The 17994-nt window shown below is 37.9% G+C and overlaps 1 protein-coding gene across 3 annotated transcripts in view; it reads left to right on the top strand.

Annotated features, from left to right (window-relative positions):
* Positions 1 to 17994, top strand: part of ITPR2 (inositol 1,4,5-trisphosphate receptor type 2) — a 520017-nt gene that overhangs the window by 168947 nt on the left and 333076 nt on the right. For all 3 annotated transcript variants that reach the window (XR_003001564.1, XM_024733221.1, XM_024733219.1), the window contains exons 19-21: positions 996 to 1247; positions 7028 to 7172; positions 8740 to 8890. Coding sequence is in view for 2 of the 3 variants with exons in the window: in XM_024733221.1 (XP_024588989.1) it covers positions 996 to 1247; positions 7028 to 7172; positions 8740 to 8890 (548 nt within the window). In the remaining variant the exon portion in view is untranslated. The remainder of the gene's footprint in view (positions 1 to 995; positions 1248 to 7027; positions 7173 to 8739; positions 8891 to 17994) is intronic.

Here is a 17994-nt window from a genome sequence, read left to right as displayed (position 1 = left end):
AGTTAGCTGGTAGTTATATATATACCACTTGTGATTATGTGGAGACCTAGGGCTTCGGGGAAACTGGTGTCATTAGCTGTGAAAGTTCAGCGGGGGCATATGGCAGTCGAAATTTCAGTGGTAGTTGCTGGTGGTCAGTATATTGGGAGCAAGAAACTAGCTGGCATTTTTGAGTCTAAGGCTTGGAAACCCAAGGCAGAAGCCCTTGGGCAACTTTGGGCCCAAAAGACAGGAATCTGAGAAAGGCAGAGAATTCACTGTGTTTCCTGGTTTCTGTAGCTACAGCTACAAAGCCAAAGGCTACTTTCTGGATCTCGGAGGCTGATGAATCCAAGTGTACTGATGCCTTTGGATTGATCACATTTGGTTTGGGAACTGAGTGGGTCTACCCTTGGAGTGTAGATACCAGAGCCTGGAGCTGAGTGAGCCTGGGAAAGGCAGAGAAACATGGTTTCATGTGAGCTGTTGTCCATAGCCTACAGGCTTAGTGTATTTGCAGACCTGGAAACCGAGAACTGAGAGCCTAATGACACTCTCCACCAGGTATATGTTGCTGGAACAAGTAAGAGAAGTTGCAACTGAATGGGCATAGAGGTGATTTCATCTGTGTGTTGTCATTTTTTTTTTTTTTTTTTTTGCGGTATGGGGGCCTCTCACTGCTGTGGCCCCTCCCATCACGGAGCACAGGCTCTGGACGCACAGGCTCAGCGGCCATGGCTCACGGGCCCAGCCTCTCCGCGGCACGTGGGATCCTCCCGGACTGGAGCACAAACCCATGTCCCCTGCATCGGCAGGCGGACCCCCAACCACTGCGCCACCAGGGAAGCCCTGTGTGTTGTCATTTGATCACTTAACCTACTACCAGAAGAGTTTTACACCAGTTATCACCTACACTGGGAAATATTGGAATCGTAAAAGTAGATGCTGATTGATACTAATATTTATGAATTTTATCCAGATAAGACAAATAATGTACTATGTTTAATATTTTTAAGGTACCAGCTAAATCTCTTTGCAAGGATGTGCTTGGATCGCCAGTATCTGGCCATAAACCAGATCTCTACGCAGCTCTCTGTTGATTTGATCCTGCGGTGTATGTCAGATGAGAGCCTGCCCTTTGACCTCCGAGCATCTTTTTGTCGCCTTATGCTGCACATGCATGTTGACCGGGATCCCCAGGAGTCTGTGGTGCCTGTTCGCTATGCCAGGCTCTGGACAGAAATCCCCACAAAGATCACAATTCATGAGTATGTTTGGAAAATTTTCTTTTTTAAAAAATTTTTTAAAATTTTATTTATTTTTTTATACAGCAGGTTCTTATTAGTCATCAGTTTTATCCACATCAGTGTATACATGTCAATCCCAATCGCCCAATTCAGCACACCACCTTCCCCACCCCGCCGTGGTTTTCCCCCCTTGGTGTCCATATGTTTGCTCTCTACATCTGTGTCTCAACTTCTGCCCCGCAAACCGGTTCATGTGTACCATTTTTCTAGGTTCCACATAATGCGTTAATATATGATACTTGTTTTTCTCTTTCTGATTTACTTCACTCTGTATGTCAGTCTCTAGATCCATTCACGTCTCAACAAATGACCCAATTTCGTTCCTGTTTATGGCTCAGTAATATTCCATTGTATATATGTACCACTTCTTCTTTATCTATTTGTCTGTCGATGTGCATTTACGTTGCTTCCATGACCTGGCTATTGTAAATAGTGCTGTAATGAACATTGGGGTGCATATGTCTTTTTGAATTATGGTTTTCTCAGGGTATATGCCCAGTAGTGGGATTGCAAGATAATATGGTAATTCTATTTTTAGTTTTTTAAGGAACCTCCATAATGTTCTCCATAGTGGCTGTATCAATTTACATTCCCACCAACAGTGCAAGAGGGTACCCTTTTCTCCACATCCTCTCCAGCATTTGTTGTTTGTAGATTTTCTGATGATGCCCATCCTAACTGGTGTGAGGTGATACCTCATTGTAGTTTTGATTTGCATTTCTCTAATAATTAGTGATGTTGAGCAGCTTTTCATGTACTTCTTGGCCATCTGTATGTCTTCTTTGGAGAAATGTCTATTTAGGTCTTCTGCCCATTTTTGGATTGGGTTGTTTTTTTAATATTGAGCTGCATGAGCTGTTTATATATTTTGGAGATTAATCCTTTGTCTGTTGATTCGTTTGCAAATATTCTCTCCCATTCTGAGGGTTGTCTTTTGGTCTTGTTTATGGTTTCCTTTGCTATGCAAAACTTTGAAGTTTCATTAGGTCCCATTTGTTTATTTTTATTTCCATTACTCTAGGAGGTGGATCAAAAAAGATCTTGCTGTGATTTATGGCAAAGAGTGTTCTTCCTATGTTTTCCTCTAAGAGTTTTATAGTGCCCGGTCTTACATTTAGGTGTCTAATCCATTTTGAGTTTATTTTTCTGTATGGTGTTAGGGAGTGTTCTAATTTCATTCTTTTACATGTACCTGTCCAGTTTTCCCAGTACCACTTATTGAAGAGACTGTCTTTTCTCCATTGTATATCCTTGCCTCCTTTGTCATAGATTAGTTGACCATAGTTGTGTGGGTTTATCTCTGGGCTTTCTATCTTGTTCCATTGATCTATATTTCTGTTTTTGTGCCAGTACCATATTGTCTAGATTACTGTAGCTTTGTAGTATAGTCTGAAGTCAGGGAGTCTGACTCTTCCAGCTCCATTTTTTTCCCTCAAGACTGCTTTGGCTATTCGCGGTCTTTTGTGTCTCCATACAAATTTTAAGATTTTTTTTGTTTTCGTTCTGTAAAAAATGCCATTGGAAATTTGATAGGGCTTGCATTGAATCTTTAGATTGCTTTGGATAGTATAGTCATTTTCACAATAATGATTCTTCCAATCCAAGAACATGGTATATATCTCTCCATCTGTTGGTATCATCTTTAATTTCCTTCATCAGTGTCTTATAGTTTTCTGCATACAGTTCTTTCGTCTCCCTAGGTAGGTTTATTCCTAGGTATCTTATTCTTTTTGTTGCAGTGGTAAATGGGAGTGTTTCCTTAATTTCACTTTCAGATTTTTCATCATTATTGTATAGGAATGCAAGAGATTTTTGTGCACTAATATTGTGTCCTGCAACTTGACCAAATTCATTGATTAGCTCTAGTAGTTTTCTGGTGGCATCTTTAGGATTCTCTATGTATAGTATCATGTCATCTGCAGACAGTGACAGTCTTACTTCTTTTCCAGTTTGTATTCCTTTTATTTCTTTCTCCTCTCTGATTGCCATGGCTAGAACTTCCAAAACTATGTTGAATATTAGTGGTGAGAGTGGACATCCTTGTCTTCTTCCTGATCTTAGAGGAAATGCTTTCAGTTTTTCACCATGGAGAATTATGTTTGCTGTGGGTTTGTTGTATATGGCCTTTATTATGTTGATGTAGGTTCCCTCTATGCCCACTTTCTGGAGAGTTTTTATCATAAATGGATGTTGCATTTTGTGCAAAGCTTTTTCTGCATCTATTGAGGTGATCATATGGTTTTTATTCTTCAGTTTGTTAATATAGTATATATCAGTGATTGATTTGCGTATACTGAAGAATCCCTGCATCCCTGGGATAAATCCCACCTGATGATGGTGTATGATCCTTTCAATGTGTCGTTGGATTCTGTTTGCCAGGATTTTGTCGAGGATTTTTTCATCTATATTCATGAGTGATATTGGTCTGTAATTTTCTTTTTTTGTAGTATCTCTGTCTGGTTTTGGTATCAGGGTGATGGTGGCCTCATAGAATGAGTTTGGGAGTGTTCCTTCGTCTGCAATTTTTTGGAAGATTTGAGAAGGTTGGGTGTTAGCTCTTCTCTAAATGTTTGATAGACTTCACCTGTGAAGCCATCTGGTCCTGGACTTTAGTTTGTTGGAAGATTTTTAATCACAGTTTCAATTCATTACTTGTGATTGGTCTGTTCATATTTTCTGTTTCTTCCTGGTTCAAGCTTGGGAGGTTATACCTTTCTAATAATTTGTCCATTTCTTCCAGGTTGTCCATTTTATTGGCATAGAGTTGCTTGTAGTAGTCTCTTAGGATGCTTTGTATTTGTGTGGTGTCTTTTATAACTTCTCCATTTTCATTTGTAATTTTATTGATTTGAGTCCTCTCCCTCTTTTTTTGGATGAGTCTGTCTAATGGTTTATCAATTTTGTTTATCTTCTCAAAGAACCAGGTTTTAGTTTTATTGATCTTTGCTGTTGTTTTCTTTGCTTCTATTTCATTTATTTCTGCTCTGACCTTTATGACTTCTTTCCTTCTGCTAACTTTGGGTTTTGTTTGTTCTTCTTTCTCTAGTTCCTTTAGGTGTAACGTTAGGGTGTTTGAGATTTTTCTTTTTTCTTGAGGTAGGCTTGTATAGCTATAAACTTCCCTCTTAGAACTGCTTTTGCTGCATCCCATAGATTTTGGATCATCATGTTTTCATTGTCATTCGTCTCAGGTATTTTTTGATTTCCTCTTTGATTTGTTTAGTGATCTCTTGGTTATTTAGTAACGTTTTGTTTAACCTCCATGTGTTTGTGTTTTTTATGGTTTTTTCCCTGTAATTGATTTTAATCTCATAGAGTTATGGTCAGTAAAGTTGCTTGATATAATTTCCATTTTCTTAAGTTTACTGAGGCTTGATTTGTGACCCAAGATGAGATCTATCCTGGAGAATGTTCCGTGCACACTTGAGAAGAAGTGTAATCTCCTGTTTTTGGATGGAATGTCCTATAAATATAAATTAAATCTATCTGGTCTTTTGTGTCATTTAAAGCTTTTGTTTCCTCATTTATTTTCTGTTTGGATGATCCGTCCGTTGGTGTAAGTGAGGTGTTAAAGTCCCCCACTATTATTGTGTTACTGTCGATTTCCTCTTTATAGCTGTTAACAGTTGCCTTATGTATTGAGGTGTTCCTATGTTGGATGCGTATATATTCATAATTGTTATTTCTTCTTCTTGGATTGATCCCTTCATCATTATGTAGTGTCCTTCCTTGTCTCTTGTGGCATTCTTTATTTTAAAGTCTATTTTATCTGATATGAGTACTGCTACTCCCGCTTTCTTTTGATCTCCTTTTGCATGGAATGTCTTTTCCATCCCCTCACTTTCAGTCTGTATGTGTCCCTAGGTCTGAAGTGGGTCTCTTGTAGATGGCATATATATGGGTCTTGTTTTTGTATCCATTCAGCTATCCTGTGTCTTTTGGTTGGAGCATTTAATCCATTCACGTTTAAGGTAATTATCGATATGTTTGTTCCTATTCCCATTTTCTTAATTGTTTTGGGTTTGTTTTTGTAGGTTCTTTTCTTCTCTTGTGTTTCCCACTTAGAGCAGTTCCTGTAGCATTTTTTGTAGAGCTGGTTTGGTGGTGCTGAATTCTCTTAGCTTTTGCTTGTCTCTAAAGCTTTTGATTTCTTCATCGAATCTGAATGAGATCCTTGCTGGGTAGAGTAATCTTGGTTGTAGGTTCTTTCCTTTCATCACTTTATGTATATCATGGCACCGCCTTCTGGCTGTAGAGTTTCTGCTGAGAAATCAGTTGTTAACCTTATGGGAATTCCCTTGTATGTTATTTGTCATTTTTCCCTTGCTGCTTTCAATAATTTTTCTTTGTCTTTAATTTTTGCCAATTTGATTACTATGTGTCTTGGTGTGTTTCTCCTTGGGTTTGTCCTGTATGGGACTTGCTGCATTTCCTGGACTTGGGTTGCTGTTTTCTTTCCCATGTTAGGGATGTTTTCTACTAGCATCTCTTCAAATATTTTCTCTGGTCCTTTCTCTCTCTCTTCTCCTTCTGGACCCCTATAATGCGAATGTTGTTGCGTTTAATATTGTCCCAGCGGTCTCTTAGGCTGTCTTCATTTCTTTTCGTTCTTTTGTCTTTATTCTGTTCCGCAGCAGTGAATTCCAACATTCTACCTTCCAGGTCACTTATGCTTTCTTCTGCCTCAGTTTTTCTGCTATTGATTCCTTCTAGTGTATTTTTCATTTCAGTTAGTGTATTGTTCACCTCTATTTGTTTGTTCTTTAATTCTTCTATGTCTTTGTTACACATTTCTTGCATCTTCTGGATCTTTGCCTCCATTCTTTTTCCGAGGTCCTGGATCATCGTCACCATCATTATTCTGAATTCTTTTTCTGGAAGGTTGCCTATCTCCACTTCATTTAGTTGTTTTTCTGGGGTTTTATCTTGTTCCTTCATCTGGTACATAGCCCTCTGCCTTTTCATCTTGTCTGTCTTTCTGTGAATGTGGTTTTTGTTCCACAGGCTGCAGGATTACGGTTCTTGCTTCTGCTCTGGAAAAATTTCTTGAAGACTTTAAATTCAGCAGATGAACTCAATGATTTTGATTATGTCTTCCGTTTTTAAAAAATTTATTTTGTTGAAGTATGGTTGATTTACAGTGTTGTGTTAATTTCTACTATACAGCAAAGTGATTTGGTTATACATAGGTATACATTCTTTTTCATCTTCTTTTCCATTATGATTTATCACAGAATATTGAGTGTGGTTCCTTGTGCTATACAGTAGGACCTAGTTGTTTATCCATTTTATATATAATAGTTTGCATCTACTAATCCCAAACTGCCAATCCGTCCCTCCCCCAAATGTCTTCAGTTTTGAAATGAAATATAACGAAAGGCATTTCTTTATTCAGACTTGGATTGTTAATTTTCCAAATGCAAACAAGATACTCTTTTTGTAAAGTAAAATGACAGCCCTTGACAATAGAAAAGTTATTCTGGAAACCAATAAACAGAAATCATGTTAATAAAAGGAGTAACAATTAATAAAAGGAGTAACAATGGTAGACTCTGATTTAAATGCTTTACATGTATCAACTCATTTCAAAATAGCTCCATTTTATAGATGAGGGTACAAAGTGTAGAAAGGTTCATTAATTTACCCAAGCTTAGAAGTCAAGAGGTCAAAATATATATATTTTCCTATTTTAAATGATTAGAATCAATTTAACTTCTTTTAACTTCTTTCTGTCTTCATAGATATGATTCTATAACAGACTCTTCCAGAAATGATATGAAGAGGAAATTTGCACTGACAATGGAATTTGTTGAAGAATACTTGAAAGAGGTTGTAAATCAGCCTTTTCCTTTTGGAGATAAAGAAAAAAACAAACTGACATTTGAGGTAATTTTTTAAAACAATCCGTGAGGTTATTCAATTTATGCTGTCTAAAATTAGATACATTGAACATTAAAGATTTTTTTCCCTCTAATATTTAGGATGTTTTAGTAATTAGGTAGTTGAATTCATGAACATATGATTCCCTCTGCCACTGATTAAAGGATAGATTTGATGCTTTAATTATACCTGATATAGAATACTAAATGTTTTATTTATAATTACCTGTTAGATACTCTGATTTTTCTAGTTTCATTTATTGTGTAAGCTTTATTGCATTTAATGAACAAAGACAGCTTTGCATATTTATAAAATGGTTGGATACATTTTTTTCATCTCCATGAAGGTAATGTTTTTAGCCTTATTAAACTGAATTGAAATACCACCAGTTATAATATCACTTTGGGGATATAGGGACAAAACTAGAGAAAAGATGCCATTACATGATATCTGGGGTATTAGGTGCCTACTGGTGTGTAGCAGATTACCCCCAAACTTAGCAGCGCAAAGCAACAAGCATGTATTATCTCACAGTTTCCATGGGTCAGGAATCTGGGAGGGCTTATTAGTTGGGTAGTTCTAGGTCAGGGTCTCTCTTGAGGTCAGGATCTCACAGGCTGTCGATTGGGGTTGCAGCTTCTGTGGGTCAGGAATCTGAGAGGGCTTATTAGTTGGATGGTTGTAGGTCAGGGTCTCTCATGAGATCAGGGCCTCACAAGCTGTTGATTGGGGTTGCAGTCATCTGGGGTTAGATGATCTGCTTCTAAGATCACTTGTGTGGTTGCTGGCGGCTACATTTCCTTGCTGGCTATTGTCTAGACACCTCATCTTCTTGCCGTGTGGGCCTTTCCATAGGCTGCCTCAGTGTCCTTACAGTATGGCACCTGGCTTCCCCCAGAGCAACCATTAGAGAGAGAGAAAGAGAGAGCCCAAGATGGAAGTTGCAATCTCCTATAACCTAATCTTAGAACTGTCATGTCATCACTTCTGCTGTATGCCGTTGGAGACTCTGACTAACCCTGGGGCAATGTGGAAGGAGACCCTACATTGGGCGCCATCTTGGAAGCTGGCTCTCACACCTAGTATGTCCTACAGTATCCGGGAGACCACACAGTGGCATAAGGAGCATATATTTCGAGACAGATTTCTTGGATAATATTCATTTATTAAAGTAATTCATTAAAGTAACTATTTATTAAGTGGTATCCTATGGACGTAAGTTAATGTTTAAATAAGAGGTAAATCATTCTAATGTAAATCTCTTTTAACCACCCTGATACAACTAATATCTTGTCTTGTCCCTTCCTTGCTGGCTGTTGACAAGATACCTCATCTTCTTGTCACATGGGCCTTTGATGGGGTTGATGAACTGGTCTTATTTGGATTTAATTCTAAACTTGACTAAATTGGAGTTCAGTGGTTGCTTTCAGAGGTATTTCAATTCCTAGGTATTAAAGAATTAGAAAGGTTAGAAATACCTGCACTAACTTAGATAATAAAAAGTCAATGCTAATTTCCGTTCCTAATGTTTTTCTTTTCTTTTTCACCTTCTCCCCGCCTTTTTAAAATTAAGGTGGTCCACTTGGCTCGGAATCTTATATACTTTGGATTTTATAGTTTCAGTGAATTATTAAGGCTAACAAGAACACTTCTGGCTATCCTTGACATCGTTCAGGCCCCCATGTCATCGTATTTTGAAAGATTAAGCAAATTTCAAGATGGAGGTAAGAACTTTGGAGAAAAGTTATAATCTTTTTGGTATTTCTTTGAGGTGAGATAGAAAACAAATCTATAGAGAAGTGGTTGTTAACATGTACCTGCTAATGTATGTGTGCAAATGGAATGTCATCCTGTGGTAGGACTGAGTGACCAGAGGCTGGATATACAAACATTCTTCTCTGTTTTTAATGAAAAGCTTTAAAAGACAACTTCATAAGATCAATGAATTCCACCTTCAGCAGCTCATGTTAAGGTCAATCCACTAGTGAAGTATTATGTGTTAAAAAGTCTTAATACTTGTGATCATCGTGGTGTGTGTCATGTGCTGGCTACGCTTCATAGCATGGCATAAAAAATGCAGAGAATGGGCACACTCAGGGTCACACCAGAGAAGCAGAGAGCAAGGCTAGCACAAGAGGCAGTACAGTAAAGTGGGCAAGAGAGCATGCGCTTTTGAGTCAGAGTGCCTATGTTCAAATCCTGCCTTGACCATTTATTAACTTAGGCAAGGTACTTATCTTCTCCAAGAGTTTCTTTTCTTATCTGAGATATGATGTTTAAAATAACAGTATCTTCCTCACAATCTCCATGTGAGAATTAAGTGAATGTGTACAACATATTCAAAGCACTTATAACAGTGCCCATCTCATAACTCAATAAAATTTTTTTCAGATGGTGATTGTCTTTAAGTAGGATGCTCTGAAAATACCGTGTGGTATAGAATTGTTTGCAGAATGTATATTGAAGAGTGCATTTAAGGTATACAGCTGTAAGGAAGTGGGGAAGGTAGGATTGGGCAGACAGAGAAGCTGAGCCACAGTGAGGTTACAATTGAGGTCATTGCTGATCCTACAGGGAGCTCTGGAGCTGAGTTGGCCCTTCAAAGTGGTCACAAATTAAGGCAAAGGGCCTGAGCTTTATATCCTTGCATTAGCCAGCCTTGACTGCTGGCTTCATCACAGAGGGGGTGTGTAGCTTTGGGTAAGGCAGTCCCCCTGGACAAGAGTCATTCTTAGTGGGAAGCACGGCTTCGAGAAGACAGCAGTCATCATGCCCAGCAACTGAGGAAATAGATACCTCAGCTCTAAGAGGTGATGCGGGTGGAGCATAATGTATCCACTATAGTATCCACTACAGGATTAAACGGTAAAGCCAGAAATCTAACTTCGGACATAGGGAAGAAATACATGACTAGGAATGATAAATGAACAAGTAGCTGAAGTAATTAATTGTGATGCCTAAATCTCAATTCCTTCTACATCTGCCAAAAATCTGTACAGACCAATAAAAAGCAAATTATACCCCATAAATCCCTCACCTTCAGCAGAACTAGAGGACAGAGGACAGTCTGAACTTCAGTTATTATAAGTGGAAAAGCAACATCAGTTTTTAGTGGCACTGTCTCACTGTTCCTACTGAGAACCTCTGTGGACAGTTAGGGAGTTCTGGAAAAACCATGTGGAAGAGACAGGAAGGGATTGTGTGAAAATCACCCTTAGAATTCCTTGGTGGTCCAGTGGTCAGGACTTCTTGCTTCCACTTCTGGGGACCTAGGTTTAATCCCTGGTCAGGGAACTAAGATCCATCAAGCCGCATGGTGTGGCCAAAAAAAAAAAAAGAAAAAAGAAAAGAAAAAAGAAAACCACCCTTAGAAAAAGAAAGTCTGTCTATCCTAAGGGTGAAAATATTGAAAGAGATTCCAGGTAGATAAGAGCACTGAGTAAGGAGGAAGGAACTTGAAAGTACACAGGTAGCAGTTGTGGAAAAGCAATGCTTCTAGGGATGAACAAGGTTAAAAGTAAGGAAGAGGCACCCTTTGGAGTCTTGTTGGTGAAGGCAAAAAGAAACAAGGTGGGGAAATCTAGAATACCAGATAAAAGAAACTAACACAGTATTGTGAAGCAATTACACTCCAATAATGATCTATTAAAAAAAATTGAAGAAAATATAACTTCCTCCACTGCCCCCCAACAAAAACCAGACTTTAAAGAAACTGCACTTCATGACTCAGACAGAAGAGGGTGCTCCTGAACTGAAGATCATGTAAACCAGCTCATGTTGTCACCTTGTCCATGAAATGCAGAAATGTAATCAGTCTTCATCTCTATGAAAGGACTGTAAGATCAAAACATTTCAGTTGATGGAAATTTCTCTCTGAACATCAACCATGAAAGAGAAGAAAATTGTCAATGATACTCTAAACTGAATTAAATATCTTCAAACATGAAACATGAATGTATGAAATACACCTTGAATCATAAATCCAAGAACTAAGGTTAGAAATGGACCAACACAAACCAGTGGGAAATGAAATGAAAGTTGATTGGACTCAGAAAAGAAAAAGACTTTATTATTATTATTTTTAGAAATAACAGATCGAATTACAAGGTATCAAAGGAAGAATACATTTGAATGAAAGTATAGTAAGCACCATTGAAGAAAGGCAGGAGAACAGTGATGAGAATGTTAAGGATTTAAAGAAACAAGTAAAAATGGTCAGTGAGAAAGTGGTTGAAATGGAAGAAAGGCAAAGAAGAACCATCATATGAATAATTGGAGTCCCTGAAAAAGAAAAGCAAAACAATGGAACAGACCTGAGATTTAAAATTCCAATCCAAGAAAACATTCTGTAACTAAAAGATAACCTGAATTCTACATGGTGAAGTTATGTAGGATGATAATCTCCAAGACTTAAGACATAGAAAAACGAAACTATTATATATAGTATATATTCAGACAGAGTGGTGAGGGGGACAGGGAGGCACTATGAAAGCAAATGGAGAAAAAAGGAAAGGAAAGATGCTTCCTGGTATGATGCTTTTTACGATACCCAGTTTACTTTACACCAGACCATTCTTTAAAAACTTAGAAATTGATTTTGACTTTTGTTCTCAGTGCTTATAGTCTGCTTTCAGAGTTATACCCTACAGAGTATTTTATTCCTCTGAGAATTTGCTGATATCTTGTACGTACTCTCCACTGTCCTGTGTGTGTCTGCCCTCTAAGACACGTTTTCTACTCTTTTCAGTATTTTATAATTCTCATATTTTCTCATGAACTCCATTCACCTCTGGATACCTTAATCATTCTTTCAACTCTCTGAGAACGATTAATTTTTCAATAAGAATTTATTGAGCAACTATTGCATGCCAGACATTATTCTAGACACTGGAAAAAAAAATGATGAACAAGCTAGAGTCCTTAGCCCTAGCGGGGACAGACAATAAATAGGCATAATCCCTCACCTCTCCCTATTGGGGGAGACAGTCAGATAATAAACAAATGAATATACACTATTACATTGCATAATACTATGGACAAAAATCAAGTAGGACAATATGGAGCATGATGGAGAAGGGACGGGCAGTTATTTTTAGCTAGAGTAGATTTTTTTTCAATTGAAGTATAGTTGATTTACAATGTTGTGTTAGTTTCAGGTGTACAGCAAAGTGTTTCCGTTATACATATATATATATCTATTTTTTTTCAGATTCTTTTCCCTTATAGCTTATTGTGAAATATTGAATATAGTTCCTTGTGGTGTATAGTAGGACCTTGTTGGTTGTCTATTTTATATATAGTAATGTGTATATGTCAATCTTAATCTTCCAATTTATCCCTTCCCCCCTTACTCCCTGGTAACCATAAGTTTATTTTCTACATCTGTAACTATTTCTGTTTGTATATAAGTTCATTTGTATCATTTTTAAGATTCCGCATATAAGTGATATCATATGATATTTGCCTTTGCCTGACTTACTTCACTTAGTATGATAATTTCTAAGTCCATCCATGTTGCTGCAAATGGCAATATTACATTCTTTTTTATGTCTGAGTAATATTCCCTTGTATATATGTACCATATCTTCTTTATCCAGTCATCTGTCGCTGGACATTTAGGTTGCTTCCATGTCTGGCTGTTGTAAATAGTGCTGCTATGAACATTGGGGTGCATGTATCTTTTCGAATTATGGTTTTCTCTGGATATATGCCCAGAAATGGGATTGCAGGATCATATGGTAGCTCTATTCTTAGTTTTTTAAGGAACTTCTATACTGTTCTCCATAGTGGCTGTATCAATTTACATTCCCACCAGCAGTGCAGGAGGGTTCCCTTTTCTCCACACCCTCTCCAGCATTTATTATATGTAGACTTTATGATGATGGCCATTCTGACTGGTGTGAGGTGATACCTCACTGTAGTTTTGGTTTGCATTTCTAGCTAGTTTCTGTTTGCATTGAACAACCTCTCTGATGTCTGAGCAGAGACCTACATGCATCAAGGAAGACGGCCCTGAGGCAGAGTCAGCTTGTTATGTGTGAGGAGCAGCAGGAAGGCCATTTTAGCTGAGGCAAAGTGAGGGAAGGGAGAATACAGGAGAAAAGGCTGGAGAAGCTCAGACTGTAGAGATTTGTAGACCCTTGAATTTGAATTGTGCTCTAAGTTTGATGGGCAACTTCAGAGGGTTTTGAGAAGGGATCAATATGATTTGATAACTTTGGCAGCTGAGTGGACAGTAGTGAACATGTATGTGGACATAAATGTTAGAAAGACCATAGAAAGGAGGCTATGGCAGGATTGGAAGATGGTGTTGGACTAGAATAGAAGTGGTAGAAGTGGATGAATTTGGAATGGTACTGTCCTGACTCATAGGACTTGGATGTGAAATGGGAAAGAAAGAAGAGAGTCAAAGATTATTCCTGGGTTTTGAAAGCAGTTGGATGAATGTGGTACTATTTATTGAGGTGAGAAAGACTAGTGGATAAGTAGGGTTGTAGGGACAATCGGGATTTCTGTTTGGGCACATCAGGTGGGAAATGACTGTTAGGCATCCAGTTGGGGATGTTACGGTGACAGTTGGATATGTGGATGAACTTAGGGTATTGTCAGGGTAGAAATATGAATGTGAGAATTGGTGCATAGGAGACATGAATACGATCACTTAAGGAGTGATTGTTGATTGGGAAGAAATGACATCTAAAGACTGAATCCTGGATGCACCAACATTGAACACCAAGATCGAGCAGGCCCCTGCAAAAGAGTCTGGGACAGAGAACCAGTGAGTAAAGAGGAAAACCAGGAGAATACGTTGTCTTGGAGGCCAAATGAAAAGTAATTGTAATTGTTTGTTGGCTTATATGATATATTTCCTAGATAGCTGCTGTTCATTGAGTACTGTATGTGCTGAGTGGTTTTCCATGGACTACTTTCCATGTAGAGTGACTTGTGCTTAACCATGACACACGGTGTTACTCCATTAGTTAAATATAAAACACCATAATTCTATTCCAGTATAAATGGTGATTCATGATAGTTTTTATCAGCCCATTATAATTCTCTAAGAAACTTCTTGCTGTGTTGTAAGAAATACCTGTATGTGTCCTGCATGAACCGAGGCTCAGAGGTCTCTTCCTTTTGACACTCGACTCGTGTGGTGTGTAGAATGGTGTCTTTTTATTTGGGGAAAGGCATTTTCCTAATCTGTGGAAAGGGTTTGTGGATTTTGCCTAGATTTTTGGAATTTGAAAGAATATGTTTAGTAGTAAATACCCTAGAAATCTGTTATTCTGGTCCTTGGGGCATTGAAATTAATTTGAATTTAAGGACTATAGTTTAAGATCCCTTCTCTTGATATTTGCAAATCAGAGGGTAAATTATTTCTTTTATACATTCCTATTATTGGATACATAATGTAAACTGTGAGAAAATGTAGTTTGTTGTTAAGCATGATTTGATAACAGTATATACTATATATCTATATCTATATCTATATCTATATCTATATCTATATCTATATCTATATATCTTGTATATACTATACAAGATACCTCTGAGAGAATTTGTTAGAGTGAGCTTTCTTCATTTCTCTCAACTCTAAAAGCCCTTCTCAAGGAATCATTTTTGCTTTTACTAGCACTAAATGTTTATTTAATATCATTCTCTTGCATACATATGGGAGGACAATGCTTTTATAGTAAAACACTCTCTAGATTTCTTTGGAGCATAACTATACTTGCAAGACAAAAAAGAAAAAGTACTATACTTTTGTCAATGTTGCCTTGAGGTACATTTGAAAAAGTGAATATGTGGCTTTATTTACATTACATAAAACAGAAAAGAAAGAACGTACCTCGCAGGGATACCTTGTTTGCTCATAAATATTGCCAATATGCGAATGTAATGGAATTGTGCCTGGATTCCACACTGTTTTGTAAAAAGTACCAATATAGAAAACCATAATCAGGGAGATTAATTAATTTGCGTAAGATGCATGAGTAAGTCAGTAGCATTGCGAAGAATTAAAGTGCAAGGAATTAGTCTTCCTATCTTTTGCACCACTCAATTATTTATTAGTCTGATGAGCTAATATTTTAGAAAAATTGTTACTGAGGTTAGAATTTTGGTCCGTAAATTTTTTTGAAGTTAACGCTTCTGTAGGGGCTCGCTCTTACAGGTATTCTTTAAGGTAAGTAAACAAAAGACAGAGTTGAAAATAAATTTTGAAAATAAAAAATAATAAAATTGGGACAAAGCAACATCACGTGCCTCTAGATGTGACGTACTGAGAAGGACACGACATTGCCTATTTAGTTATTCCTGACAAAAATTCATAATCACCATCTAATTATGAAGAAATATCAGACAGGTACAGAGTGAGGGGGGTATTTTATAGAACAACTGGCTTGAACATTTCGAAAATGTCAGTGTTATGAAAGATAAAGTTTGAGAAACTGTTTCAGAATAAAGGAGATAAAAGAGACATGACAACTACATATAATATGGGGTTTTGGATCAGGAAAATTATTATCTACAGAAGACATTATTGGCACAATTGGTAAAATTTGAATATGGATTGTACATTAGGTTGTAGTGTTGTATCAGATTTCCTGAATTTTATAATTGTACTGTACTGTAGTTATGGAAGAGAATGTACTTGTTTTTAGCAAATACGTGCTGAAGAATTGAGAGTTAAAAAGGTCATGTTGTTTGGAACTAACTCCCAAAGAGTGCAGGAAAGATTGTGTGTGTGTGTGTGTGTGTGTGTTTGTGTACAGAGAGAGAGAGGATGTAAATGTGGCAGAATTTGTGAATCTGATAAATGTGGGCAGAGGGTGTTATGGATGTTCTTTGTACTATTCTTGTAACTCTTTCCATAAATTCGAAAGTATTTCAAAACAGAAAAATTAATGACTTAAATAATTAGGCAAGTAAGAAAATGATTTATTATATGTAAGATGACATTTCAAACTTACAGCATTATCTTGCAACTCTTCTAGGAGATGTGTTATTATAGCTGAGTTCTCTTAAGCTATACATTCCTAGAAAAGCCCTATTAGACTCTATAAATTCTTAGCAAAAGAAGCAAGAGAGAACACATTTCTGGAATTTCCATATGTGGAGACAGGATTGTCAGGCCTGGGAAAAATTCCTGTGGTACAGGGTGAGACTGAGGCTGATGCCAGAGAGGAAATCCCAGATTACGGGAAGTACCTGGAGAAAAAAGAATTGTTATTCTAAAGGACGAGTCAGGGAGCTGTAGCAGTATTGCCACAGTATAATACCTGGTGTAGCACCATCTTGGCTCTTGTATATTAAAAGTGTTTGATTATATTTTCTTAATTTTAGTGATCTCACGGGCCCAGCCGCTCTGCGGTATGTGGGATCCTCCCGGACCGGGGCACAAACCCGTGTCCCCTGCATCGGCAGGCGGACTCTCAACCACTGCGCCACCAGGGAAGCCCCGTGAAACTTTATTTTTATTGCCAGTCATTTGCAAAATACAATTTTTTAAGAATAGGAGGTAATTTTATAAGCACTGTTGCTGGACAGGCCAGCTCTTTCAAGTAAATGATAACAGCTTTCTTTTCTCATACTGTGTCTGGAAAATTCTGTGCAATAGAACTATGTCTTTTTTTTTATCCTTTTGATCGACTTAGCACTTAAGAATTCTGCTCTAGCCCAGTTGGGGCTGGACATTCAGAGAAATGTGTCTGGTCATTGTTTGGCAGGTCAGACCCAGGGGAGCGGAAGAAGAGAGAGGTGTGTGGAGAAGGTGAAGGCTTACGGTTCCCGGAGTTCAATTCCATGCCAGTGATTCGTGTTTGAGGCAATGGGGATGGCTGCCTTGGAAAGTGGCAATTACAGAAGTTTTCCTCTTCTGGGTCCTTGGTTACAGGGCAGCCCTTCGCGTCACTGGGAGTTGTCCTCATCCTAGAGCTGGTTGGGAGTCTGAGTCTAGCTCCCAGGTTGTGTCTGTTCACCGTCACGGTGGCTTTTTAGTTGGCATGCTCAGCAGAAATTGGTAGGTTCAGAAGCAGCTTCTCATTTTCGTGCCCTAGAGGTGGTCCATTCAGAAAATTATCCAGGCACACTCACACGGAGACAAAAGGAGCTGGCACTGCCCTGGCCTTTACTGTAGTGAGGCAGAAGCTTCTCGTCTTCAGAGCTATCAACTATCAACTTTTCGTTCACTATGTACTCACTTAAGGGAAGAAATACTGTTTCCAAACAAGTGTATTCCCTCCCAGCAGGCTATGTTGTTCAGTGAGTGTGCTTTGCCTAATACCTGTCATTTACTCTCCGTGATTTAGAATTCACAGGCACCATTCAGTGTAATTGATCTTTTGGATCGAAGGATTATGTCAAGCAGTGCTCTTCTTTGTCATGTTTAGAAGTTAAAAGCAAATGCCATATACAGGCTGATAAACTGGATATTGTCAATATATTTGTGAAAGTACATTTCATTTAAAAAATTATGCGTCTCTCTTTATGCTTGCTGAAGGATACACAATCAAGGATTGATACTACTACAGGCATACCTTCTTTTATTGCACTTAGCTTTATTGCTAAGATATTGCATTTTTCACAAACGGAAGATTTGTGTCACCCCTGAGTCCAGCAAGTCTGCTGGAGCCATTTTCCCAACAGCATTTGTTCACTTTGTGTCTCTGTGTCACATTTTGGTAATTCTCAGAATATTTCAAACTTTTTCATTATTAATATGTTTGTCATGATAATCTGTGATCTTTGATGTTGCTCTTGTAATTGTTTTTGGCCACCACTAGCCACGTCCACATAAGCCGGCCAACTTAATCAATAAATGTTGTGT

This window comes from Neophocaena asiaeorientalis, unplaced genomic scaffold (assembly GCF_003031525.2).
Source record: "Neophocaena asiaeorientalis asiaeorientalis breed wild unplaced genomic scaffold, Neophocaena_asiaeorientalis_V1.1 scaffold150, whole genome shotgun sequence".
NCBI classification, from domain to species: Eukaryota; Metazoa; Chordata; class Mammalia; order Artiodactyla; family Phocoenidae; genus Neophocaena; species Neophocaena asiaeorientalis.
Note: the sequence above shows the minus strand (reverse complement) of the source record. Positions and strands in the feature narration are given on the sequence as shown.